The sequence below is a fragment of the Perca fluviatilis genome, chromosome 19 (genome assembly GCF_010015445.1).
Source record: "Perca fluviatilis chromosome 19, GENO_Pfluv_1.0, whole genome shotgun sequence".
Taxonomy (NCBI): domain Eukaryota; kingdom Metazoa; phylum Chordata; class Actinopteri; order Perciformes; family Percidae; genus Perca; species Perca fluviatilis.
In genome coordinates, this window is record NC_053130.1 from 12141675 (window position 1) to 12169400 (window position 27726).

Consider the following 27726-nt stretch of genomic DNA (forward strand, 5'->3'; position numbering starts at 1 on the left):
ACCATAGGAATGTGTGAGGAGAGCGCGCCTTCAGGGAAATTATGGGAATAGTGGACCACATAAACACGCGCACACACACACACAACACACCTCTCCATGTGAACAAGAAAATAATTTTAAAGTGAAAATATACTACTACTGATATTTGAATAGTATTTAGGCAAGGAATTTGACTCAAAGTCAACAATTCCATATAGGCCTAGCCTAGATATAGCCTGCCCTGAAACATAAACATAGCCTATTCTATACTGCCCATACTACTACTAGCCTATACTACTACTACTACTGCCAATGATAATAATAACAATAATAATAATACGGTAATAATAATAATAATAATAATAATAATAATAATAATAATAATAATAATAATAATAATAATGCAATATTATCGCCTATTTAAAATAATGTGTTTTCGTAATTAATTCGGATAGGCTATACATGCGTAGGCTATATTGAGTTAAAGCTATGCATCTAGCCTACTCACATAACCTCTAAGCATAGGCTACTAGCCTAGAAATAGGCTACCAGTGCGTAAAGGCATGCATATTAAACACATAGCCTATGTACATGTGTGACTTAAGTGTATGACTGATTTTGCCTGAAAACCGACTGGCTGCGTGTGTACGCGCAGATAAACACGAGGGTGCGAATCATATAATAGGAAAGGATGGAGAGGGAGGGGGGAAGGGGAGGGGGGGGGGCGGAGGAGTAGGAAGGGTGGGGAGGCGGCAGAGCTGCGCATCTGTACAGGCAACCAGAGAGGAGAGGGATTAGGAGAGAGACCAACAGGACAAGACAAGATGAGGACCGCGGCAGCAGAAATGGACGAATCGACATTGGGATGGAAAAAGGAGGACGAGAGGACAACACCGAGGAAGACCGATGAGGCATGAAAGAGAAGGCTCAGCAGACGCGCTGTATCGCCCCAACATGGAGGCGTAGCGACAGTAGCATGCTTTAGAAGAGATCATTTCATTGTAGCCTAGCAGCAGCAGCAGCATCCGTCCATCCAACCTGAGCGGAGAGGAGGAGAGATGGTCTCCCAGGTTGTGCAGACCCTGCGTCAGGGAGTCTGGGCATCTGTGACCGGGGGCTGGTACCACGACCCGGACCAGAACAAATTCAACAACTCCTGCCACCTCTATCTGTGGATATTTCTCCTGATGTTGCCCCTGTCTCTCCATCTGGTGAGTTTTATGAGGGAACATGACGTTCAAGGCCGCGGAGGGGGTGTGAGGTGCTCACGGTACCAGGTAACGTTTTTTTTTTTCATGCGCGCTTTTATCCTTTCTTGGATAAACGCGCGGTGGCTCTGCAAGAGTCTAACATCCCTCATTGTCTGGTTGCTACTGAGGGAAATACTAGGCTATAGAAAACAGCCTTGTCGCAGTATTTTCCCTGCATGCAGTGACGGAACGCATGGCTGCTCCTGGATGTGGCAGTGGGAGAGCCACGAGGCGTGGAACTGTGGTTCACTAATATTTTCATGGCATTGCCTTTGAAATAGCCTAGGTGCAAAGCAGGCTGCAATACTCCCAGTAATAACATCCTGACTGAGGAACTTACATCTGCGATTTGTTACTACCTTATGTGGAACATACAGTAGATCTGGAGGAAGAAAGCCTCTGTTTCAAAATAATCACACAGCAGAATGGTGGTAGAATGAAGGGAAGTGTTGCTACTATACGGTAGGTCAAACACCTTAGCCTTAGCTGTAAAGTAAGATGAAAATGAAGTATGATGGCAACAACAGCCATGCACAGTACTGAAAGGGTGACCACTTAATGGCCTGATGGCAGATCAATAGCAGCTTTTCTGTTATTGTATGTGAATAAACAACTTTAACAGTGTCTCATGTTCTCAATAGAACGGAAGTTTATCAATAACCAGTTTTATCCAGATTAGATCAATTATATCACAGAATATGTGATGTGATCGCTCCCCACATTCCTGCTCGCCAGTCTCAATAAAAAAATAAACTAGGTCTAATTTGTATGTGGGTTCTGATAACCCCAAACTGATGAATTAGAGTTAGTGAGGCAAAGTAACAGATTCTGATGTGAGAGGAAAAGATCAGGTGTTTCAAAGCTTTGCCACCAAAGCTATGTTCAAATATTGTTGATGACAGTTTGAAAACACCCACTGCATCCCCTGTAAAAACAACCCAAGCTTTCTAGGTGAGATGTTTCAAATTTCAAGTTAATTCAAAATAGTTCTTGTGATTCACTGAGCCTGTAATATCCTACACTCGGGGAACTGTGTGGCTGCAAATAAGCTTTACCTTTTGCAGAATTTCACCTACTTACAGTAAGTAACAGAGAAAAGATGCTACAGCGTGGAGCATTAAATCAAACACGGGTCTAGTGGAGGCAGGAGACTTGAGATGTTGAATTGATGATGAAGCTCCTCTCCTCTTCACAGGCCCTACCCCCTACCACCATGGCTTTAAGCATCTACTGCACCTCCATCACCGTCTTCTTCATCCTCATAAAGCTGGCCAACTATCGGCTGCACCTGATGTTCGACGAGGGCGAGGCGGTGGTCCGCAGCAGCCTCTCTGATCTCAGCAAGGCTCCGGAGAAGAAAAGTAATGCCTCAGACTCCTGCCTGCCTGCCAGTATCAGGTAAACCCACACAGACACACATATTATCCTGAAACTACAGTCAGAGGGATCCATCTGAAGTAGCTGAAACATTTCCAATGTGGTCTCACCTTTACAGATATATTGGAGGCCATTCAGAGAGACATACAACATATATACAGTACATTCAACATTTTTGCTGCTTGTGCCTCAAGCTGCTCCACTGCCAGGGTAGTCATTACAAAATCAAGGCCACAGGGCTTAATCCCTAATGATACAACTTAATTATTAACATGAAATTGTACATTTAGGCCTGAGATCTCCTTTTATATAATGCCACTATTACTATGTATAACTGAGTGTCTTGCCAAGCTTGACATTCTCTTTTTACAATTTACAAGTCTCCTATTTCTCTCTCTGTATGTGTCTTTTTTTCTTATTATGTCAGTCCTCTCTTTGAGATCAGATTGTTTTTGTGATCTAGTGTCTCAGAGAGGGATATAGACTCTTTCCACTTCATTTTAAAGTCTCAGTGCACCTTTGGTGAATGAGCGAGCTAATGAGGGGAGGTCAGTGATCTTCACTCTGCTCTGACACACTTGGGCTTCACAGAGATTAATAAAAGAAAATCCATTACTTCCTGTTCCCTGTATGACTTTATTTCTTTTCATTTCTCTTCATGTGGAGAGATAAAACAGCAAATCCAGACAGAAGTATTTTTTTACTGCTTCCTCATCCCTATAAATTAGTGGATTTTCATATTCAAAACATGAGAGGCTGATAACGAAGGTCTGAGGATTCTTCTAAAAGTGACATATTGATGTATGGACTTCCATAGACTACCTATCTTGCTGCCTCTTTAACTTCGTTATTTCATTTCTCCCCCCCTGTCTCTTGTTTTTGTCTAATAGAAAGAGCAGTACAGTTCCTGACGGTGTTGCCATGACGATGTTGGCTCGGAAACGTACCAGTCCGGTGATCCAGGTGACAGTGAAACAGACTGAAACCGACCCGGGACTGATTGGGGTGGTGAGTGACAATTACAAGACAGACACCTGAGAATATGAATGTACAGTACAGAAAATACTGTGTTGACCTACATTATGTTCTAATGTTATTCATGTGTTTCTGAATTCTCCTCCATATACAGGACTGTTCGAAGTCAGACGAAGGAAAGACTGTGGAAGGTGATGCTGATCTTTCTCTGGGTTTGACTGAGATACAGATAACTATTGAAGGACAAATCTAAATAAATGAGCGGAGTAACATAACAAATGCAGATTACATTACATGTCATTTAGCTGATGCTTTTATCCAAAGCAACTTACAATTGCTACATATATCAGAGGTTGCACGCCTCTGGAGGGTTAAGTGTCTTGCTCAGGGACACATTGGTTGATGTATTGTATTCGGAATTGAACCCAGATCTCCCACACCAAAAGGTATGTATCATATCCACTGCACCATCACCACCCGACCAGATGCTTCTGTACAAGACACGAGGCGATCTGGTAGCAGAGTTGAGATGCTGTGGCTTCTTAATGTGGCAGGTCTCAGTATTTCTGCTAATCAGTCAGGCTGTATCTAAAAACTCTTTCCCTTTGCATTACTGCTCAAGGAACACTGAAGTTCTGGCTTCTTGTGGTGGCTCAACACCTTAAGACACTTCCTTTAATTTGTCACCCATCTCAAGGCGCTGTTAGGCACAATCTAGTGTATGCTCCATTTAAAAAATAAAAAATGAAGTGACCTAATTGTATTTCCTGTGAAATTAAACCACTTAGCTTTGGAAGGCTGCATTGGTTGTTACATTATATAGAAGTGGTAAAGATGCATTATCTGATTCACAGTCTGGGTTTGTTTGGCTGAATGTTTGCCCAGGGTAAATGTAGATATTTGTATGTATCTTGTCTAACATACAGATAACAACGATTCAGCTGTTGCTTAGTTAAAAACAAGCAGCAATTGATCAAGACATAAAATCAAACTAAACAGGAACATACAATAATGAATTAATACAATAACTAGATATGAAATCTTTAACAGTGCAAAACTCAATGTGGTTATAGCCATTACAGAATCAGACAGAATATGCCAGTTTAAAAAGTGTGTTTTAAGATGCAATTTGAAGGTGGAGAGAGAGTCAATATTGCAAATGTCTTGTGGGAGAGAGTTCCAAAGGCGGGGGGCAAAACAGCTGAAGGCTCTAGACCGAAGCCTAAAGACTAAAGTCAAAAGATCTTAAATTATATCCAATGTCATTCAAATAGTAAGAGAAAAACATAGGAACAAGATAACTACAAAGTAGAGGGGAAATAGGAGGGCAACGCGCCAATTCATTTTGTATATGTTTCACTCATATTTGTATGATATTGTGGGAAATTACAAATCTTTTCTAAATGTAAAGTATTAATTGTGTAGCCACATTTTAAGCTTTGTACAGTTGTTTTCTTGTGATATGTAAGTATTAATGTGTTTTGCTAAAATGAGGGAATAAGAAAGAATGAGTCTCAGAGCTGTAGTAAGGTTCACGATTGATTTAAATTAGCTGAGATGGATTAGTAAAGGATCTGGCTCTAGATCAGAGGCAATGACTTCAGAAATAAAAACAGATACATGATCATACTATGTAGTGGCTTCTGACTGAGTATGGGAGAAATATTGGGACACGTTTTGTGCAGTTTTATTTTGAAACAGTGGAGTCAACAGAATTAGGGAACCAAGTTCTTCTCCACATTCTGATTTCAAACATTAGGTTACACATTGCTGATGTCCACTGCCATTTGTTAAGTCAGTTTGGCTACTGACATTCCTTATAGCCTGCAGAAATATTACCATCAGCCTGACATAAAGGTACAAATGATTGCTACACGAAGCAGGTTTTATTGGTTTCTAGAAAGATGACCTCCTAGTGAATGCTAAAAATGGCACTGAAAATATGACGTGATGACATGAAGTGATAAGTATACACTTATAGAATGAAGACACAATTTAGAAAGGCAACATTTAAACCCTGGTTATCATCAACTAATCTCTAGTTATTGTCACTATTGAGGCCTTGCATGCCATGTGGGGGAACAAGGGTTCTGTCGTCAGAATCAATCTGTCCTGGAAGTCAACTCTGTTCCTCTTTCCAAATGCACTCGATGGCTCCTTAGACAATGTGGATTGACAACTTGCTTTTCTGCAAACACATCGTTGTATATGCTCAGACAAGCACGGAACTAGCAGCCAGCCAACAAGACCACCTGACTGCATCCAGTAAATGTATGACCTAATGCACTAGTGATTAGTCAGAACAATGTCAGCCTATTGGAAAAAATATATATAATATAGTATTGTATAATGCATCAGACGACTGCACAATTGTAACAAAATGTATCTGTTTTTAATAGCAGTAAGATTGGTCCCTCATCTGCATTTCATTTTATTGCAATTGGAAGACATTTATATGTCACTGGCAAATACCACTGGAGACAATAGTGTTATTTTTTGTGTTCTCACTGCAGCCAAATAAGATACTATAATATTTCCATGGCAGGAATTTTATGATTAGCTCAGTTGTATTATTATTACACTTTAAATCAACAATTTGAATGTGCATTTCATTTTATCCCAGGACAGAGTGAGAGCGCTGCAGATGAGAGGCCTGTGGAGGGAGGCCTGCATCCAAGCCCTTCTCCAGATGACCTCTCCAGCCCCAATCCAGACCAGGCCGCCCCCCTGCTGCAGGCCCAGCAGAGGCCCCCGTCCCGAGCTGAAAGGGAAGAGATGCTGCCTGGATCTGGGATGGGGACAGGGAAGATGGATGCGGAAATAATTGAAACTGTGGCTGTGAAAGAAGAAATCGACATTCAGAGGTCTTTGACGGGAACTGACAGAGAGCAGGAAAGAACAACAGAGAACGCCTCAGAGCAGGACAAAACAATAGAGAAAGACTCAGAGCAGGACAGAACAATAGAGAAAGACTCAGAGCAGGACAGAAAAGAAGACTGTGAGCGTAAAGAGACTGCAGACAGGGAAACAGCTGATGAAGGTTTGCCTCCCTCCAAGGGAAGTGAAGATGAGAGTGAGGAGGAGAGTGAGGGGCAAAAAGAGCCCCCAGATGCCAACAATAACTCACTGGAGACTCCCCAGGACCGCCAGGATGATTCCATCGACATCCCAGAACTTCCTGCACAGACAGGCCTCACAGATATAGAAACAGGAGTAAGTTGTTATGTTACGGAGGTTTGAATTGAAAGCAGTGAAACTATCATTGCATTGTGATTATTGTGTACATCATTGGTAGAAACCTATCATTATTTTCTCTCAGGCTGAGCCAATGGAGGAGACATACTGTTCAGATGAGATTGAAGTAGTTCTGGTAGACACCTCTGGCCCCGGGCCAGTGTCGGCTCACCTAGAGGACAGTGACACAGTCAAGATCATCATCACTATGAGCTGTGACCCTCAGACTGCTGCTCAACTGGAGGAGAATGTCAAGCAGAGCCTTCTGGAGAATGCACAGGTAAGAATAATTTTGGACGTCAGTTTTAATATTCATGAAACAGTTTTAACCCCCTTAACATCCAGTTTTCCCCATGTGTTTCCCCTTCAAAGCTGTTAAAATCATCTTATACAGTCTAGCAGTATCACATACATGTATGTGTTCTGTATCAGCCTGTTTCAGCTCTTTATGCTATGTGAGGTTTATATTGAGTCCATTCATCTTCATCCGCTTATCCGGTGTCGGGTCGCGAGGGGAGCAGCTCCAACAGGGGACCCCAAACTTCCCTTTCCCGAGCCACATTAACCAGCTCCGACTGGGGGATCCCGAGGTGTTCCCAGGCCAGGTTGGAGATATAATCCCTCCACCTAGTCCTGGGTCTTCCCCGAGGCCTCCTCCCAGTTGGACGTGCCTGGAACACCTCCCTAGGGAGGCACCCAGGGGGCATCCTTACCAGATGCCCGAACCACCTCAACTGGCTCCTTTCGACGTGAAGGAGCAGCGGCTCTACTCCGAGCTGCTCACGGATGACCGAGCCCCCCACCCTATCTCTAAGGGAGATGCCAGCCACCCTCCTGAGGAAACCCAATTTGGCCGCTTGTACCCTGGATCTCGTTCTTTCATGACCCAGCGTGACTTTTTAAAAAGGGGAACCACCACCCCGGTCTGCCACTCCTTTGGCACTGTCCCAGACTTCCACGCAATGTTGAAGAGGCGTGTCAACCAGGACAGCCCCTCCACACCTAGAGCCTTGAGCATTTCTGGACGGATCTCATCAATCCCAGGGGCTTTGCCACTGTGGAGTTGTTTGACTACATCAGTGACTTCCGCCCGGGAAATCGACAATGATCCCCCATCATCCTCCAACTCTGCCTCTAACATAGAGGGCGTATTTGTCGGATTCAGGAGTTCCTATATATATATATTGCGTATATTGAGTCATATATTTGAATACAAGACTCAGTGTTTTTATGGTTGAATCATCCCATCAAATGTAAATATTCTAGATGTCTTATTTTCTAATGTTACCACATTTCCGCGAAATTTGCTCAGACATTTTTGGCATGTTTGGAAACTTTGGGATTTCCACTAAAATTTGAAATACATTTCTGTGGGTTTGAGCAATGTCCGGTAGCACAGCATGAGTTTGTAATGACTGACCCCTCCAGCAGGTCACGTAATGTAAATACTACATTGCATATTTTTTACCCCTAAAATCGGAAATTCTGAAATCAGTAAAATGGCTGGTGCAAAATGTAAGATTATGTGATGTGTTTGATATATTTATGTATAGCTATCAGAATAAAATCCCTGTCATGTCAATGTCCTGTCCTGATGTTTAAGCTCATGTCTCCATGAGTGCTGCTCATGGTAAGATTGTTACTTACTGTAAATGATGGACATGTTTATGTCTGAAGTGTTGTTACATTTGGAGAATAACGTGTGTGTGTATGTGTTTGTGTGTTTCCTACAAGGCTCAGAAGGATGCAGGAGAGTGTCACATCAAGATCCCCGTCATCACCTTTGACTCCCCGGAGAAGGAGAAGCAGGAGGCGGAGGAGGGAGAAGGAGCAGCTGGATCGGAGGACGACCTCACCCCGAAACAGCAACAGACAGCAAGCCAAAGTGAAGAGTTTCACCTGTGTAGAGAAACAACCACTTCTGAGTCCACCACACTGGAGTGTCCAGATCCAGACCAGGAACATCTTGGTCTGCAGCTGACTGATGACAGCACACCGAGCCAGCAGCTGACAAATGATAACAGCTCATCAGGTATCGATGTCCACTCCCACCACGATGACACAGATCCTCTGGATCCTAACGTGGATTCACAGGGTTTCCTGCGTCTGCCGCCAGCTTTGGGCCGCTACGGGCCCGGGGGAAGGACTCACATCCGCGGGCTGAGCATGGACAGTGGGAAAGATGCCGTGCTGCTTTCAGACCGCTCACATAACACAGTATGTTGGCACTTTAGCTCTGTTTCTATTTTTAGTTATCTATCTCCATCCATCTGTCCATTCATACATACAAACATTGTCTCTTTATCAGACCACCATGACCAGTTCCAAGTCAGATCTGGAAGCGAAGGAGGGCCAGATTCCCAACGAAACCAACTTCTTGGAGTTTGTTTCCTTGTTGGGGTCCCTCAGTACCAGAGGGGGAGCTGCCAGCACACAGGAAGATGAGGGGCCAGAACGCAAAGAGGACATGGGAGCGCCAGAGGAAGGTGAATCTCGGCATGAGGGTTTGTTCCTTTACCTCCACCTCCTTTATCTACATGTTTTGTAACGTCATAGTTAATGCAGATGTTTATATATAAGTGCACACATGAGTGCAATGTCAGCATTGTGTTACGAGCTGCAATAAATTCATACTATTGCTCTTAGTGCATGTTCCTATCAGCTATATAAGTTTAAAGATCCATACTAATACTATACTGATCTACTGTAGACAGTGCTGGTTCCAGACCATTTCAAATGGAGGGGCCAGACTGGGGCCACATGCAATTTTGGGGGTTACCAAATTTAAGCACAAGTGTTAGACACCACCAACCCTCCATAGGTTTGGTTTTACAAAATACTAACGATACACATAACAATAAACATAGTATGCTCATTGAGTGTTAACCTGCATTTTATCTATCACTGCACATTAATAATATCCCCCCTTTACCTTTATAAAAACAAATTTCTGCTTCTGATATTTTAATAAAATCATTTCCATTGGATCTGCTTGCAGAGAATCTGAGTATGACTTCCAGACAAGATGAGACGATAACAGAGACCAACACGGACGACAAACCAGAGAGACCCAAACCACCAACCAGTCTGCTTACCAACACACTACAGGCTATAACACCCACACAAATCCCAATAGTCTCTCCTGACAGGTACACATGCCTGTACACCCACATGCTTCAATATACATATGCACACAGCTGAATTCACTCATCCAGATCTCCAGTTGATTGTGTTTTCTGTCTACAGTCCACAGACAGACAGAGAGAAAGATCCAGACTATGACTCCCTGCCTTCGCAAACCTCTCAGTCAGAGAGCTCCATGTTGCAGGTCATCTGCAGACCAGAGGCTACCAACAAAGAAGACGCCTACACCTTCCATACTGTACACAGTAAGCAGCCACCCTTGAATAGTTAACAGTTATGTTTGTAGTGTTTACATAATCTTTCCATTAGTTCCTGGAAATGTAATGTTTTTTGGGGTAACACTTGAAGGTATCTACATAAGAGTGACATGACACTGTTATGAACACATGACACTGTCATGACACAGTCATGACACATGAACCCTAACCCTAACTAGAGATGGCCCGATACCATTTTTTGCTTCCAGATACCGATTCCGATACCTGAACTTGCGTATCGCCCGATACCGAGTACCGATCCGATAACTGTGTGTCATATATTTTATTATGTTTTAACAACTGTATACTACTATCCCTGTATGGATGTGATATTATTTCTATCTTTGTGAAACATGAACAAACACAAACAATGAACGCCACAGAACTTTCTTTTATTATCCAGTTTGACAGTCAGTTATAACGGAAAAAGAACGGAAATAAACTACTTTAACGTAGATTTTTTTTAGGGCTTTATTACGTGGTATCGGATCGGTGCATTAACTCCAGTACTTCCCGATACCGATACCAGCATTTTAGGCAGTATCAGAGCCGATACATCTCTAACCCTAACCATAACTTGTCATGACAAAAACCGAATGGCATTTACTAAAAGAAGCATTATGTCATAAACGTTTATGACTTGTTTATAATGTTTATGACACGTTCATGACAGCGCCATGTCACTCTTATGTAGATACCTTCAAGTAAAGTGTAACTGTTTTTTGTGCCAGAGGCAAACTAAAACAAGTCACATGCACCTGGTCCCTGATCAGTTTTAGAGTCTATTTGTGCTGGGACAGTCTGATAATATTTTGATCTTTTGAACAAATACACAGTATGTGCGGAAGGCTCTACCAACAGCTGATGGTTTCACTTTTAAAACTGCTCAAATTCAGATTAAATGACATTCTTCTGGAATGGCTCCAAGATGTTCTGATGTTTAGCTGTTCAGTCTCGGATGCCTGTCTGTAGTGCTAAAAAAATCCCACTTAGCTACTCATCAGCTGGTTATCAGGTAGTCTGACAAGTTTTATGTACGTATGTTTTTCTCAACAGGAGATAGGCCTCGTAAGCTGTATGCAGAGAGAGCTCTTAACCTGCCGCTAGGAGCAGAGCTCATCACTGGCAATATGTGGTACTGCTTCCCCCTCTTCCTTGTCTCTTACTTTACCAGCAACACATGCTCTTTTTCTACAATTTTTTCATCTGTTTTTGATTTTCCTCCTCTGTCTACCTGCATGTTCTCTTCCACTGCTTCCATGTACTTAACTTCATCTTCCTTTTTCCATCGCCTCCTAAACCATCATCACTGCCTACATAATCAGGTTTATTCAACAGATTAACATCAGTCTGTTTTGTGTGTGTGTGTGTGTGTCTGTCTTTGTGTGTGTGTGTCTTCAGTGACCTACTGTCAACTTCTTCCAACTCTGAGTGCCAGGACGGCATGGGGGGCAGTCACACTGACTGCCCATTCCAGCGACGCATCATCCCTGCACACAGGCTTCGGCCACGAAGGACGCATCCTGAGATATTCCAGGTTTTCATCTGCTTTCACTTTTCCTTTTTTTTTCTTCATACCAATGATTTACTTAACCTGATTTGCTAAGACTAAAGACAGGACTTGTTTATGAAACTATGACTATGATGTAGGGGGTCTTTCAAATGGTTGTAAAGCCTTTATTTAAAGGTACCCTGTGGGATTTTGACCACTAGCAGTTCATAAAAGTGCTATGGAGCCATGTTTTTCCGAGCAGGTAATTGTTTTGTTTGTATTTTGTGCGCGCACAGAAGAACCCACATCACATGCACGCATGCGGGTGACATGATGCCCAGTTCTCCCGATAGTTTCATGCTATTGCATTTCGTGCCAAGAAATGCAGCCAACAAAGGGGGTGAACAAGAAGGCTGTTAGCAAGCAAGCATAGATGTAAACTATGTATGTTTCAAATTCTTCCAAAAATCAGTTTTGCAAATCTCTCTCGTGTGTGTGATGATGTGTCTTGGTGAGAAATAGTTTCTTTACAAAACAAAAAAACATGGGGTACCACAGGGTACATTTAATTAAATTAGATAATTAATTATGAATTAATGAAAGACTTAACAAATGAATCCATCAAATAATATATGAAATACAATCGTCAAATTAAAAAAGATTCATAAATAATAAGTTTAAAGGTCCCATGACATGGTGCTCTTTGGATGCTTTTATATAGACCTTAGTGGTCCCCTAGCACTGTATCTGAAGTCTCTTTCCCGAATTCAGCCTTGGTGCAGAATTACAGCCACTAGAGCCAGTCCCACAATGAGCTCTCCTTAGTATGTGCCATCTGCCACTTTGCTTGTTTGAAAGCCATGATGTCTCTCTCTCATGGGCGAGCCAAATTCTCTGGGCGGGCAAAGCAGAGAAAGGGGAGGTAACCTTGCTCCTTATGACCTCATAAGGAGGAGATTCCAGATCGGCCCATCTGAGCTTTCATTTTCTCAAAGGCAGAGCAGGATTCCCAGGGCTCGGTTTACACCTATCGCCATTTCTAGCCACTGGGGGACCATAGACAGGCTGGAGTAATGCATATTAATGTTAAAAAACCTCATAAAGTGAAATTTTCATGCCATGGGACCTTTAAACAATTGCCAATAAACAACAACACTGTCAGTACAGTTAAAAAAAAATACAGGTTTAAAACAAGGAAATTAAAATGCTGATTCCTTTTTCAATTTGCATTTGTACTCGTTAACAGTTGAGTTAATTGGCCAAGTCCCCAGAGAGCGACATAAATGATAATTAAAAAATAACAAAAAAACTGGTAAATTAGATTCGTGTTTTCTCTCTGTCAAACAGTGGGACAGAAAAAATATGAGTCATTGCTCCTGTTTTAAACAAATGATCACTCCTGAATCAGTGTACATCACTGCTGGATGCAGACCAGCAGGGGGGACATACACTGTCTGGATCAGTTGTTGAAGCTGAAACAACACACTCTCTGCTGAATCATTACCGCACAACTCTGTGTGTGTGTGTGTGTGTGTGTGTGTGTGTGTGTGTGTGTGTGTGTGGGTTGCACACCGTGAAAAATATGTTGTTCTGTCTCCTTACAATGATCCTGACTGTGGTTTGAATTACCCTACATGGGAAATCATGTAGTTAGAAAAGTTAATTTGCGTCCTGTTATTATTGCAGTTGAATTCATGTGGGTATAAATTATTTGTGTTTGTGTGCATGTGTGCGTCAGGAAGAGGACTCTTTGGATGAGTCCTCAGAGACGTCCACTCAGGAGAAACCGACCAGGAAGATTTATTACAAACTCAAACTGTTGCCTGGGAAGTGGATCAACATTTTATATGACCGACTCACGCTGCTTGCCCTTTTGGACAGGTAATAAACCAAAAAAAAAAACTGCCTTCAAACTCATTCCACTCATTCCACTGTTTGGATGTCTGGACATCCAACTTCGTAATCATTTTTCAGCTAGGAAATTCACACTCTGAAAATAGTATTTAGATTTTAGAGCAACAAGAATAACAGTTACTGTATGTGTATCTTACACCACAGCCCCTTCCATCAATATCACTTAATTGTTGGTCAATTTAGTCCTTTTTGTGAAATTTTTTCCAGTTTGATCAATCACTTTTATGTCTTTTCAGTTTAATCATCAGTTAACAGTAACTAAATCCATACATTTTGTTTGTTATGAATTTTGTGCAGGAATGATGCTCCTCAATGAGGATATACTGTATGTCTAGTAAGCTGCTGAATGCATCACTGTAACCTGTGTATGCCTCTGTAATGTATGTGATGTTTTTGTATAGAAACCAGGACGTTCTGGAGAATCTAGTTGCAGTCTTCATGGCCTTTCTGGTTTCTTTCCTGGGTTTTTTGCTCCTCAACCACGGCTGCTTCAAAGACTTCTGGGTCTTCCAGTTCTGCCTGGTTATCGCCAGCTGCCAGTATTCCCTACTGAAGGTAAGGAAAATACAAAATCTCAATACATGCCATGCCATCTAACTATTGCTTTGAGTTGTTTACCTGAATCTTTACTGTTGGACCAAAGTGTGTGATGGTATTGTGATGGTCTAAGGAAAACCATTTCACCATAATAAAACCAACTTGCATTAAGGAATGAATGATGTGTAAGCTCAACATGTGTGCCATGGTGACCTATAATATAGATAAAAAATTAAACTGGCCTCAGGCTTGCCAGTTCCTATTTGCTGATTAAATATTTGCTTCTGTGGTTTTGTTTTCCAGAGTGTTCAACCAGATGCAGCTTCACCAACACATGTGAGTACAATGTTATTTTCTTACTAAATCTCAGAGGAAATATTATAGTAGAGTGAAGAAAAAACAAACTTCTAAAAAAACAGCATATTCGGTTGCATTATAATTACCAATATTTGGGAAACTTATATGCATACATGTTCCAGTTGGTTGGTTAGTTTCAACTTGTGGCTGCTGTTGCTCTTTATTGGTGCATGTTGGCATATCATGTCATGAATTGGAAAACAGTTCCCTTTTCCATATTTTTTTAAATTTTTAAATTTAACCTTTATTTATTCAGGGGAGGTTCACTGAGAGGCAGCCTCTCTTTTGCAGGAACGCCCTGATCACATTCACACAGTTCCACATTCATACCTGGAAGCTGCCCAGTACAACCACAGTCTGATCTGCTGGCCACTGAGCAGCTCCACTGGAGCGGTTGGGGTTATGGGCCTTGCTCAAGGGCACCTCAGTGGTGGTAATGAGGGAGGGACAAGCGCTGTACTTTCACTTTCCCCACCCAGATTTTATCCTGTCGGTCTGGGGATTGAACCGAAAACCTCCCGGTCACAAACTCGCTTCTCTAACCTTTATGCCACCACTGCCCATATTAATAATGTTGCTGTGTTTTGACTGATGCACAATGTGGCTGCAGAGGATATTACTCTTTGGAGCTCTCTTAGTTGTGTCATGACTCATGTTACTGTAAAAAAAACAAACACATAAAAGTGCAAGACATATGGGCATTCAACTTTGTTGTACATTTGTGTTTTTAATCGTGATTACATCAGATGTTGGTATTATCTTGCAGTGTCTAGCAGTTAATATCATCCTAACCTGTGCTTGTTCATGTGTGTGTCTCCAGGGTCACAACCAGCTGGTGGCCTACAGCCGAGCAGCCTACTTCTGCATCTTCTGTGCTCTGATCTGGCTGCTGGAGCAACTGCTGAGGAGGAAAGATCTGCCTGTCTCCACTCTGTACGGAGTCACCATCGTCTGCCATGATGCACTGGGCTTCTTACGTGACCTGCTAGTGGGTAGGGATAAATGAAATGTACCAGGAGAGACAAACGATACAATTATTTGTTTTATTTCCTGTTCAAAACATTATTTCTTCCTTGAAATGTACTAAGAAATGTCTTTTGTTTCATGCATAAAACAGGTTTTACCTACTGCTTCCCAATCACCTTCCTAGTGGGCCTTTTCCCTCAGATCAACACCTTCACCATCTACCTGCTGGAGCAGATTGACATGCACTTTTTTGGAGGGACAGGTTGGTGAAACTTTCTAATCAATTGATTTCAGTAATGCTTGATTTCTTGAATCCAGATCCTCAAAGAATGTCAATTTAAAAGTTGTGTTTTCATTGTAAACTGTAAGGCTCTGGTTTGATGCCTGCATGTGTAATCTGTGTAATTTGCATTCAATGTTGCAAATACTTTTTCAGGTCCCTTTAGTAAAGGTGAATCTTCTTAGTGATTTAAAAAGGTTAAAACTAAGACTACAGTACATGATTACCTTCGTGACTCATTGTTTAAAACAAGTGCATATATTTTCATCCTTGTGTTTCTCAGCTGCTACGAGTCTCATCTCTGCAGTCTACAGCATCCTACGCAGTCTGATCGCTCTGTCTCTGCTCTACGGTTTCTGCTTCGGAGCTCTCAAGGTACAAAATCAACTGGTTATCAAACAAAACAGAGCATAGGTAGGAGATGTGAATATAGAAATAAAAGAAGACAGGGAGTTCGGTTATAAATAGCATGTGGCCAGGCAGTTTCATTAATGGAGCTAAGTAGAGCTGCAGCAAAATACTAAGTCTTTCATCCTTCAAAAGGGAAGAAGCTTTTAAACAGAAAATCTAAAAGCAGCAGACTCTGACTTTGAAGGTACATGATGGTACGATTCACAACGGTGTATGTGCGTATATGTGTGTGTGGTTACAGGAGCCGTGGGATGAGCAGCACACCCCAGCTCTGTTCTCTGGTTTCTGTGGCCTTTTGGTGGTCTTTTCCTACCACCTCAGCCGGCAGAGCAGCGACCCCACCGTACTACTGTGAGTATCAGTGTGTGTGTGTGTGTGTGTGTGTGTGTGTGTGTGTGTGTGTGTGTGTGTGTGTGTGTGTGTGTGTGTGTGTGTGTGTCTAGGTCGATAGGTTAGGTCCATGGAAAAGAGAGCTGAATTCGTCAAGGAAATGAAGGCAGATGGTAATTTTCAGCCAAAGCTGACTCTCATCTCATCCATAATGTCTAATTTTAACATTTTTATTTACAGATCTCTGGTCAAGTCAAAGATAATGCCCACATTAGTGGAGAGTGAGGAAGAGGAGGAGGAGGAAGACACGGAAAGTAAAGACCCACTGCCAGAGAAACTGCAGAACTCTATGGTAACTAAAGATGATTATGTAGAAATAAACTGATATAATGTGGTTTTGTTCTGTCAATTATGTTGGTAGTGGAAGATGATGAGTAAGGGTTCAAGTTGTTCAGCTTTTCCATTGTTGATTTGACTACTCTGAGCATTTTATTGTTTTGAATTGCAGCAGCCCAGAGGCAATATTTAGCTCATGTCAGCTCACAACAATTATCATCAGCAGATCAATACTCATGAACACTATGCACCTGAGTTGTGGAATTCATACATACTGTGTATGAGAGGGCAGAGTGTTTTAAACTCAGTGTTGCAGGCGAGATAATAAAACAATGTTTTCTGTCGATCATTGCGTGTCATCAGAATAAAACAAGCCTCCTGCCGCCTTTTACAGTATTAATGGAGATTGTGAAGCTTTTAAGTCCTCTTGAGCTGCTGCGTCTTTGATCTCTAAAAATTGAAGGCTCAGAACGATTAGACAGAAATAATCTCACACCGAAATGAGTCTGATTAACGAATGTGTTTTCATTCAGTGTGGATTATTAAAGATTGCAGTGTTCCCTCCCTCTTGTGCTCTGCAGAAGGAGATTCTGCTGTCTGATGTAGTCGTGTGCTCTGTTGCCTACATCCTAACCTTCGCCATCACTGCGAGTACTGTGTTTCTGTCTCTCAAGGTGAGATCCTCGATTGTTTCCTCCCTTTATCCCGCTGATTATTTCTGTCTTTTACTTTTGATGCTTGTTGCAGTTTGCAGGAATACCAACTCAAGTGTTTTGTATAATTATTCATTTGAATCATGTTTCTTTTGATACACACCAACTTGTATCCAGCCCTTTGTGACCATCGTGCTGTACGCTCTGGCGGGGACGGTGGGGTTTGTAACCCACTACCTGATCCCCCAGCTGAGGAAGCATCACCCTTGGTTGTGGATTTCTCATCCGGTTCTCAAGACCAAGGAGTACCACCAGTTTGAACCCAGAGGTCAGCATGCCTACTGTATATAGACCAGAGTTGTCTGGTAATATTAAAGTATGTAATTGCCTGGATCGTTCAAAAAACAACTAGAGGGCACACACTAACGCCAAGGCCATGCAGTTATCGAAATGTATAATTTGATCACCAACATCACATTTTGCATAAATTCAAAATTTCCAATCTCACTGAAATGTTTTCAGTAGTTATTGAGATATTCTGTTTACTACTAGACAAATGTATACTGCTAAAAACATAGCTTCCTTGGCCGAAGTAAATAGGATGAAGCTTTTCTTTAAAAATGGCCATCTTGTCATCAATATTATAAGGTATCAGTGTAACTTTCCTTGCAGAGTAGTGATTAAATAACAAAAAAACATGCTTGCAGAAACCCTGAACTAGGTCTCTCTGTACTCTAGAAAGCTATGATTCTGATCTGCTTGTGGTATTTTGTTATTCTTGCTTGTGTTACAGAGGACGCTGTGCTGATGTGGTTTGAGCGACTGTACGTGGGGCTCCTGTGCTTTGAGAAGTACGTGGTGTTCCCCGCCATCGTGCTGAGCGCCCTCACTAATGATGGCTTCGCCCTCAGTCACCGCAAGAAGCTGGGAATCCAGTGAGTGGACACAAACAGCCAGTAGGAAATTTCAGGCGGGATGTGGAGGGGATACCATGTTAGCAACATAACCAAAATGCATGCACCCCCCCCACCCCCTCTCTATGCCCTATTAGCAGAGACAGTACAGGGGCAGAGGGGTTGTTTAGTTGAATATGTTCTGTATGTCTAATCTGCCTGACTAATTGATCCTTTATCTGACTGAGGTTTGTGCAAGTTAGAATCTATGGCCCCGACCTTGGCTCTGAAATATCAGTAGCCTAATAATATTGATAAATCCACGGCGCTGTCCGTGGTGCTGAAGCAGCAGCCAGATTTGTAATTGCAACTTCTGCCAGTTTCTAAACTGTTGTTTGTGCCGCCTCCAGCTGTGACGTTCTCCTGACGACAGTCGCTGGACTGAAACTCCTGCGTTCATCCTTCTGTGACCCCAGCTTCCAATTCCTTACCCTTCTCTTCACACTCGTCTTTTTCCACTTTGACTGTCCACACGCCTCTGAGAGCTTCTTGCTGGATTTCTTCATTATGTCTATTCTTTTTCACAAGGTGAGATGGTGTGTGTGTGTGTGTGTGTGTGTTACACACTGGGAGACATATTTTGTTCTAACCTAATGTGGTGTGTATGGGATTACATTGATGCGCATCATGGTCAAGTTGATGATCAAGTTTATCTAGGCTCCAGCACAAGACTGAACAGAAAAAATGCGTTACAAACTTGAGGTGTTGAGTTTAAAAGAAGTGGGTGTTTACCTGTCTCCATGACAGGTAAACACCCACTTCTTTAAAAAGATGCCATCCAGTTGCATTATGAGATTTGTAGGATCCAGCATTTTGCAGTTTGTCAGGATGTCTCGGTCTCTGCAACTTAATAAATTTCTACTCTTTTTTTGTTTTATTCTGTCTCTGTTGAGTATCTCAACTTTATGGAAGTGCAATACCATATCACAGAGGAGAACTCCTTTAAAAAGGATGAGTAATGACAACTGTCCTTGTCCATTTTACTTTGAATGATGTTTTAGAAATTATTTTTTTGTGTAATTATGTGTGTTGACGTAGCACAACCCGCTGTTGACAGACACCAAAGTAAGATTATTTATTGGGCATTTTCGGCCTTTATTTGATAGGACAGCTGAAGACATGAAAGGGGAGAGAGAGAGAGAGAGGGAATGACATGCAGCAAAGGGCCGCAGGTCAGAGTCAAACCTGGGCCCGCTGTGTTAAGGTGTAAACCTCTATATATGGGTGCCCAACAAAGTCTTTTTTTACGAAGAGGTGAACTGAAATATTACTGTCGGAAAACATGAAATATGACATTTTCAACTGAACTTTTGTTTTGTGTTTTGTCTGTATGTGCCACTGACATACTGTAGTAGTATAGTAGAATAAATGTATTTTCTATCCCGGCAGTTGCACAGAGGGCTTATTAACATTTATAGTGATGTGGAAGGAACTATAATAGATCACATTTATTCAGTATGCCTTTAACATTACCGCTGTTCTTTTGAGGTCTGTTTATAGGGGACTGACTGTGTGTTGTTCATGTTTCTGTCCAGATGCGTGAGCTGTTGCTGAAGCTCCATTTCATTCTGGTTTACATCGCTCCCTGGCAGATCGCCTGGGGCAGCGCTTTCCATGCCTTTGCTCAACCGTTTGCTGTGCCTCGTATCCTTTCTCTAAGACCTGTATGTGTGTGTGCATCAGTACCTGCTTTTCTTTCCTTTACTGGTGTGTGTGCGTGTTCAGACTCAGCCATGCTGCTGCTCCAGACTCTGCTCACCACCGTTTTCTACACCCCACTGGCTCCCTTCCTGGGAAGTGCCATCTTCATTTCCTCCTATCCGCGGCCCATTAAGTTCTGGGAGCGAAACTACAAGTAAGGCTTCGACAGAGTGCGTGAGGACTGAGTTTCCCAAACAGCCTGGAGGTGTCCAGACTTCCAAAACTATTAAAAACACATCAATGTCACTGTTGCACTGTGTGACATGTTCCTTCATTACCATTCTGTAGCTTGTGCGCCGTAGTTTATTTTGATTCAATCTCACATACAACATCCTGCTGCTGTGAGTACTCACTAGCGGACCAAATGTGTGTATTAATCTGTGGCTGGAAATAGTCCCTAACAAATGCACTATTTCATCCTGTTTAAGTAACTTACTCGGCCTTTATAAGTACGTTTATAAGTAAAAACATATATTTGTGAGCTGTTTTTAAAGAGTTACTGCTTCGGTAGAAATGAATGGGCAGGATAGGGAAGTCATAAAGTATTGAGTAAGTAAGTAAGTAAGTAAGTAAAGTTTATTTCTATAGCACATTTAAAAACAGCTCGCGCTGACCAAAGTGCTGTACATAGCACATTAGCCACAGGGTGATAAATTAAAATAAGAAAAATAAAATAAAACACGTACAAATCAGTGATTTAAAAAGTACATCGAAAGACAAACACTTAATTACAAACATAGTAGGATAAGACAATTAAGATGCCGGTAAGGCAATTGAAATTGGCTAATGACTTATTTTTATATAATTTACTGTATGAGTTTTAACAATAACATAAACATTTTATATACTAAAGGAGAAATCAATCCCAACCTTTTGAGCAGAGCTAGGCAGATTAGCAGATAGACACCTTCCTCCTCCTCTCTTTTTTCTCTCTCTCTCTCTCTCTCTGTCTCACTCACACTTACACAACATAACCCTTCTGTTCCCTTTTACTTATTGATGTGAGAGACTGTTTGTACTTCAGCTTGCAGAGAGCACTCCAAAAATACTCCTGCAGCTTTGTTGTGCAAACTTCAGTGATTTGACATGAAGCAGGCTGTGATTATATTTAGACTTTGTCTAAATCTTTGTCTGTCTCGTGACATTACAATCACTGACAGCATCATCTCTGCTGGATTGAGATCTAGGTGTTTCTGCAGTAGTTGTGCAGGTCGACAATGTAAACCTCAGCCAAACACCAAGACAACATTAAAACAAAAGAATAACACAAGAACAACAACTGAGACCCCAGAAAAATGTAGTTTTAAAATATTTAGTTACACATTTGTCTGATGGCTGTAGAGGTTTTACAACTACAATGATCTGTATATGGCATTGAATAGTTTAAGATCTTCAAGAGGAGTAATTCTTTCTGAGAAACTTTACAGTGGTAATACAGTCCACACATGATTCCAAGAAGATATATTGTCTAGATCAGCTTGTACTCCACCTGTTTTGAGGGAGCAACATTTTATTCACCCTATTTTACATGACTTAAACATGGGAAAGCTTTGTCACTATAGCATAAGTTATACCTTTTGACTTATGTTTGGGTTTAACAGTCTACATAGTTTTAACTGTTTCTTTTAACTATCCCATCTCTTGCAGCACAAAGCGTATTGACAACTCTAACAGCAGACTGGTGTCCCAAGTGGATAAAGAGACAGGTGAGTTCCTTTTAACTAGGCTTACAGGTTGCATCCATTTTTTATTTCTGTCCTCTCAAAGGCATATCTGAAAGATCAAGTTTGAAGCTGTTGAATAAATTAGGTTTAGGTTTTGTTGTATTTGTTATTATTTGCAGCCAAATGTTGTCTCCTTTTTTGCACCCTCTTCCTCTCACAGGGTGTGATGATAGCAACCTAAACTCCATCTTTTACGAGTACCTGACTCGCTCGCTGCAGCACTCCCTTTGTGGCGACCTTATGCTGGGCCGATGGGGGAACTACAGCGCCGGAGACTGTTTCATTCTGGCTTCTGACTACCTCAATGCCCTGGTCCACCTTATCGAGATTGGCAACGGTTTGGTCACTTTCCAGCTGAGGGGTCTGGAGTTCAGAGGTACAGTTTGACCTCCTTCATACCTCCCTTCCATTCTCCATCTGTCTCTCTGAATGAATGACAAGTTAACTCACTGTCTTACCTCCTTCTCTCTCCATCCCAGGTACATACTGCCAGCAGAGAGAGGTGGAGGCCATCACAGAGGGCGTGGAGGAAGACGATGCGTGCTGCTGCTGCGAGCCAGGTCACTTGCCCCACCTGCTGTCGTGCAATGCGGCCTTCAACCTGCGCTGGCTGGCCTGGGAGGTAACAGCCACCAAGTACCTGCTGGAGGGTTATAGCATCAGTGAGAACAATGCCGCCACGATGCTACAAGTGTACGATCTCCGAAAACTACTCATCACCTACTACCTGAAGGTACGTTTCATTTGTGCAAATCTGTTTATGTATTTGCATTTTACAGAAGTTGTTGTGCAATTATACGACTGCAGTTAGTGTAAACAGTTTGCAAAAAGCTTTGCCTCTTTACTAGGTAACTGGGCAGCATATTGATATTCATCATTTGTCCATCATAGGTACTGTATATTACATTAACATTGTACTTTTTTTTTCAATGTTTTGAATCTTGTTACACAATTTTGTTGTCGAAATTAAAAGTAGTTATTCACTCAGAGGAAACTTTTTAAAGTTTTGGAGCATGTCTTATTTTGTAATCCTGTTTCGTATTTTGTCTTTTTCCACAAAACATTACTACTGAAAAATTCCAGCTGAAAATGAATGTATTAGTAAACGTCTCATGATTATGCCAGTATGTCCGGTGTGAAAATGATGACGTGGCTGCTAATCTTCGCGACAGATATTGCGCTATACAGTATTATTGGTATGAGAGTGTCGAAATTTTATTTGGAAATATGTCTTTTGTCTGTTTTCTAACCAAGTTTTATGTAGATGCAAAGACACATTTTCACACCAAAACTAAACTGCAACAAGTGATCACTCAGCCCAGAGAAACCTGGGATCATTATTACTCTACAGATTTTAAGCATGTCAGAACATCCGAGCATACTTCATGTGATCTGCTGAGATCCTGTTATCGTTTTTTTCTGTGTATTTAAGCTACTATTTTTTACAGTGATTATACTGAGTCACTGGTATTGGTAAGGTACCTACAGTAGTACATCTTTAATAAGGCATTTTAATTAATCCCGCTAAACGCTTTTAAATCAAAAATGAAAGAATTAGAGGCAGTTTGATTTATGTTTTTAATTTTAACTGGTTACTCTTTTCATTTCTATTTTGAAAGGGGAGTTGCCTTTGCTTGTTTGTAAGTTTCTTGTGTTTTCTGTCTGTAACTATGTGTTTTATGTATGCTGCTGCCTGTCTTGGTCAGGTCTCCATCTTAATCTCAATAAGACTCTTCTGGTTACATAAAGGTTAAACAGAAAATCAACTTCTGATTCACCCTCTCTTCATTGGCGGACTGAAAATTGAATATTCCACTTGTCTCAACGTGCCCTTGAAGATTTTCCTGTCAAAAGGTTAAACTGTTAAATTGATCGACCAGTATCCTATGCATTAATCATTACTACAAATGGCAGCTTGCCAATAGTAACTCCAGATGTGGTCAGCAGCTACAACAAACAAGTCATTTCTTTCTCTTGTGCTTTCCCTGTGTTTAGTATTTTGCTTTTGTCTTGTCCTTCTCTCTCAGAGTATTATCTACTACCTGGTCCAGTCTCCCAAATTGTCCACCTGGCTCAAAGATGCCACTGTCCAGGAGGCGCTGCTGTCCTACACTAAGTGGCACCACATTGAACGCGACCCTCAGGTCTTTAGTGTGAAGATCGATGAAGACTACGTGCACTGTCTGCAGGGGGTGACGCGTGCCAGCTTCTGCAACGTCTACCTGGAGTGGATCCAGCACTGTGCTGGGAAGATGGAGACGGTACATCACTTAAAGATTATTCTATCAAACTTCATTATGGGTAGAGCAGCCAGTGTAACAGCAGCTTTTTTCTCACTTGACAGATTTATAGTTTAGTCTTTAAAAAAATCTGAAAATAGTGAAAAATGCCCATCAAAATCTCCCAGAGCCCAAGTTGACATATTCAAATAGCTTCTTTTCTCTTACCAAGAGTCCAAAACCTAAAAAACTCAGTTTACGCTCATAGAAAATCAGCAAATATTCACATTTAAGAAGATGGAACCAGTGAATTTATGACATTGTTTCGTAACAAATGGCATAAATTATTAAACGATCATGAAGACATTTCTAATTTATTTTCTGTTGATCGACTAACTATTTTTTTGATTCAGTAATGTGAAATGAGTAAAAGGAAAGCAAAAGTTGCTTAACAGAGAAAATTAAACTTTGTCCTTTATGTCAGTCTCGTCATGTTTAACCTTTTTGTGTTTTTGTCCAGCCTGTGGACAGTGATGAAGACTCACCTTTGGTGACTCTGTCTTACGCTCTCTCTGTCCTGGGGAGGAGATCCCTCGGAACGGCATCACACAACATGTCCAACAGGTAAACTTTGTTCAAGTCAAAGAGCAAAACACAAATAGATTAATACATTCCCTGTAACTACTCTCTGAATTGACTCGTGTGGGAAGATGATGGGGACGCTTACAATGGGGGTCCCATTGTGTCTCGACATGTATGTTTTATGCAGAATTCCTTCAATGGAAAACAATTTTCTTTTTCAGGAGTCAACCACAGGGACCCTGAGCATAATATAGCAATGCATACAATGGAAATGCAATACAGTCAATTTTTTTCAGAACTAGTTTGTATATTGCTTGCATGTTTTTAGATAAATGCAAGAATTACACATAATTGTACAAGTTTACTGGTTGCAATTGTGCTGAAAAAAAGAGTAATATATCAGTAGCAGTAGATATTTACATGCAGTTTGACAGATACACCAGAGGGGGGCATTAGCAGCTAAACATTTAACCATACACATAATTCAAACAGATTTCTGTCACTGCACTCATGACTTGTTGTCTTTGTGTGGTTTATAGTCTAAAAATATTTCATAGTTTCATAATCCCCCCCTCTCCTCGTCCTCTCTCTCTCTCTCTCTCTCTCTCTCTCTCCATCTTTTTGTCTCTATTTTTCCCCACAAAACCTCTGCCTTCCACAACAAAGTCTGGAATCATTTCTGTACGGTTTCAACACCCTGTTTAAAGGCGACTTCCGCATCGCCACCAAAGACGAGTGGGTTTTTGCTGATCTCGACCTCCTGCAGAAGGTGGTGGCTCCTGCAGTCAGAATGAGCCTCAAACTGCATCAGGTAACGTGCCCTGTGCTTTTAAATGGCTGCTGCTGTATCCCTGGGCTTGTCAACCTGTTTTTACTAATTCTTCTCAGACATTTGTGCATCATTTAAAGCTTCAATTTATTTTCTTTTTCTAACAAAATCTTCACGATGGCGATTTCTCATCCCTGGAGTAGACATTTTCCCTAATATCTGATCGAAATTGTACAGTGCTTCATCATGCCTTTCCTGCCCTTTTAGGATCACTTCACCTGTCTGGAGGAGACCGAGGAGGCCTCTATCTTGTACGAAGCCATCACAAACTACCGCAGCAGCCTGGTCATCTGCCACGAGAGCGACCCCGCTTGGCGTAAGGCGGTGCTATCCAGCCGCGAAACGCTGCTCACACTGAGACACATGATCGATGACGGCACGGACGAGTATAAGATCATCATGCTGTACAAACGCCACCTCAGCTTCAAGGTCATCAAGGTAAGAGGGTGTCGGTGGTGTCGGTGGTGTGAGAAGTGTTTCATTTTTCAGACAATGTTACGCAAAGTGAATGGATAATGTGAGATGGTGAGAAATGTATAAAGCATGACAAACATCCTACCTATAACAACTAAGACAAGGTTTTGAAATTCATCCGAGAGGTGTAGTACCAAACAACCGTCACAATCACTTTTCTGTCTGTATGGCTGAGCACAAATATGAACATAAACATTAAATATGATCACAAGTGTGCTTTGTGATGTGAAACTGCAACCCATTTCAGCTGAATGTATCAAGATAGTAGGTCTGAACAGTGGCTGAGTCGCAGGACAAGATCTGAATGAATGTGAAGCAGGGTGTGTCTCCTGTAAAGTGCAGTATTGCAAAGTTTTTATTAACCCATTAAACAAAATGACCACAACAGTGCTTAATCAATATGTTTGACCCTGCAGTGCTAAGTGCTCAAATTTCCACTTAACTCTCGGTACTTAAACTTGATATTGTTCAACATTAAAGGAGTAGTTCGACATTTTGGGAAATCAATACCACTCACATATCTCTCACTAAATATGAAGCTACTTCCAGCAGAGAGATAACTTAGGTTAGCACAAAGATTGGAAACAGCTAACCTGGCTGTGTCCAGAAATCCACTTACGTCATCATATTTTAAAGCGCCCATATTATACTCATTTTCAGGTTCATAATTGTATTTTAAGGTTGTACCATAATAGGTTTACATGGTTTCATTTTCAAAAAACACCATATTTTTGTTGTACTGCACAGCTCTCTCTCACTGCTGCAGATCCTCTTTTCGCCTGGTTTCTGTTTTAACTACAGAGTGAGACCTCTTTTCTTCTTCTTCTGTACTATCTTTGATTGCACTCACACATGCGCAGTAGCTCAAATCTAGATCTTGTCAGCTAGCTAGCTCCATAGAAGTAAAAGAAAGGCTGTTTCTTCTGGGAGACTTCTAAATGAGGGCGCACATGTAAGTAGTTCTTTTGTAGATTATGGTGAACTTGTGTGTGTTGTAGCAGTGCTTTGCTATTGAGAACGAGGTAGCATGCTAGCGTTAGCATGCTAACGCTACGAGCTAACGGTTGCGATTAGCCAGCTCATTTTGGCTTGTGACGTCACAAGCCGGGCCGATTTTGAACAGCTCACCCAGAGACTGAAGGCAGGACACATTCAGAAACCTTATCTCACTCAAAACAGCATGGATGGATTTCTTTCAAAGTTTGTATGCGTGGAAGCACCAGAGACACAAAAGAACACCCCAAATCCCAGAAAAAAAGTGTTTTTTTCATAATATGGGCACTTTAAAGGGGTCGAAAAAGCGAGAGTAGTGTGGGATACCACCAGTGTCTAGACTGGTCCCCTGATGGTGTATTCCAGTGTTTAGACTGGTACCATCGGGGGACCAAACACTGGAATACACCATCGGGGGACCAGTCTAGACACTGGTGGTGATGTTAATGGCTGAATGGCTGAGATCTGGATGAATGAAACGAGAAGCTCTGGTGAGCTTAGACCTGGGCGCTGGAAATGATGAACTGGCTGAACTTATGCTAAGCTTCAATTTCCAAACTGTCAAGCTATTCCTTTAAGTACATTTTTATCTGTGTGGGTTTAAATAGGGTTGTTGAGCAGTCTTTTTTTTTTACTCTGCAGTTACTTTGTTAAGTGCACTCATTTCCATCTAATCCTCTGCAACATTAAGTTTTAGCTGTTCTGTGATGGAAGAAACTAAAACATCCTCTCTTTTGGATGAAGCTGAAAAAGCAAATG

General features: G+C 41.6%; 1 protein-coding gene across 3 annotated transcripts in view; it reads left to right on the plus strand.

The window, feature by feature from the left end:
• Positions 1–720: 720 nt before the first annotated feature.
• pcnx2 (pecanex 2) overlaps positions 721–27726 on the plus strand; it is a 33562-nt gene continuing 6556 nt past the window's right edge. For 2 of the 3 annotated variants that reach the window (XM_039783438.1, XM_039783439.1), the window contains exons 1-33: positions 721–1190; positions 2425–2627; positions 3497–3614; positions 3736–3772; positions 6205–6794; positions 6901–7095; positions 8550–9032; positions 9124–9319; positions 9814–9964; positions 10062–10204; positions 11273–11351; positions 11618–11753; positions 13447–13589; positions 14024–14177; positions 14463–14495; positions 15337–15508; positions 15634–15744; positions 16046–16137; positions 16415–16524; positions 16744–16855; positions 17421–17513; positions 17670–17820; positions 18286–18427; positions 18796–18973; positions 19981–20089; positions 20171–20300; positions 21794–21852; positions 22031–22246; positions 22350–22603; positions 23898–24131; positions 24610–24713; positions 25338–25482; positions 25708–25938. In XM_039783438.1, coding sequence (XP_039639372.1) covers positions 1038–1190; positions 2425–2627; positions 3497–3614; positions 3736–3772; positions 6205–6794; positions 6901–7095; positions 8550–9032; positions 9124–9319; positions 9814–9964; positions 10062–10204; positions 11273–11351; positions 11618–11753; positions 13447–13589; positions 14024–14177; positions 14463–14495; positions 15337–15508; positions 15634–15744; positions 16046–16137; positions 16415–16524; positions 16744–16855; positions 17421–17513; positions 17670–17820; positions 18286–18427; positions 18796–18973; positions 19981–20089; positions 20171–20300; positions 21794–21852; positions 22031–22246; positions 22350–22603; positions 23898–24131; positions 24610–24713; positions 25338–25482; positions 25708–25938 — 5457 coding nt within the window. In that variant the 5' untranslated portion in view covers positions 721–1037. The remainder of the gene's footprint in view (positions 1191–2424; positions 2628–3496; positions 3615–3735; positions 3773–6204; positions 6795–6900; positions 7096–8549; positions 9033–9123; positions 9320–9813; positions 9965–10061; positions 10205–11272; positions 11352–11617; positions 11754–13446; positions 13590–14023; positions 14178–14462; positions 14496–15336; positions 15509–15633; positions 15745–16045; positions 16138–16414; positions 16525–16743; positions 16856–17420; positions 17514–17669; positions 17821–18285; positions 18428–18795; positions 18974–19980; positions 20090–20170; positions 20301–21793; positions 21853–22030; positions 22247–22349; positions 22604–23897; positions 24132–24609; positions 24714–25337; positions 25483–25707; positions 25939–27726) is intronic. The other variant, XM_039783440.1, reaches the window with a different exon arrangement.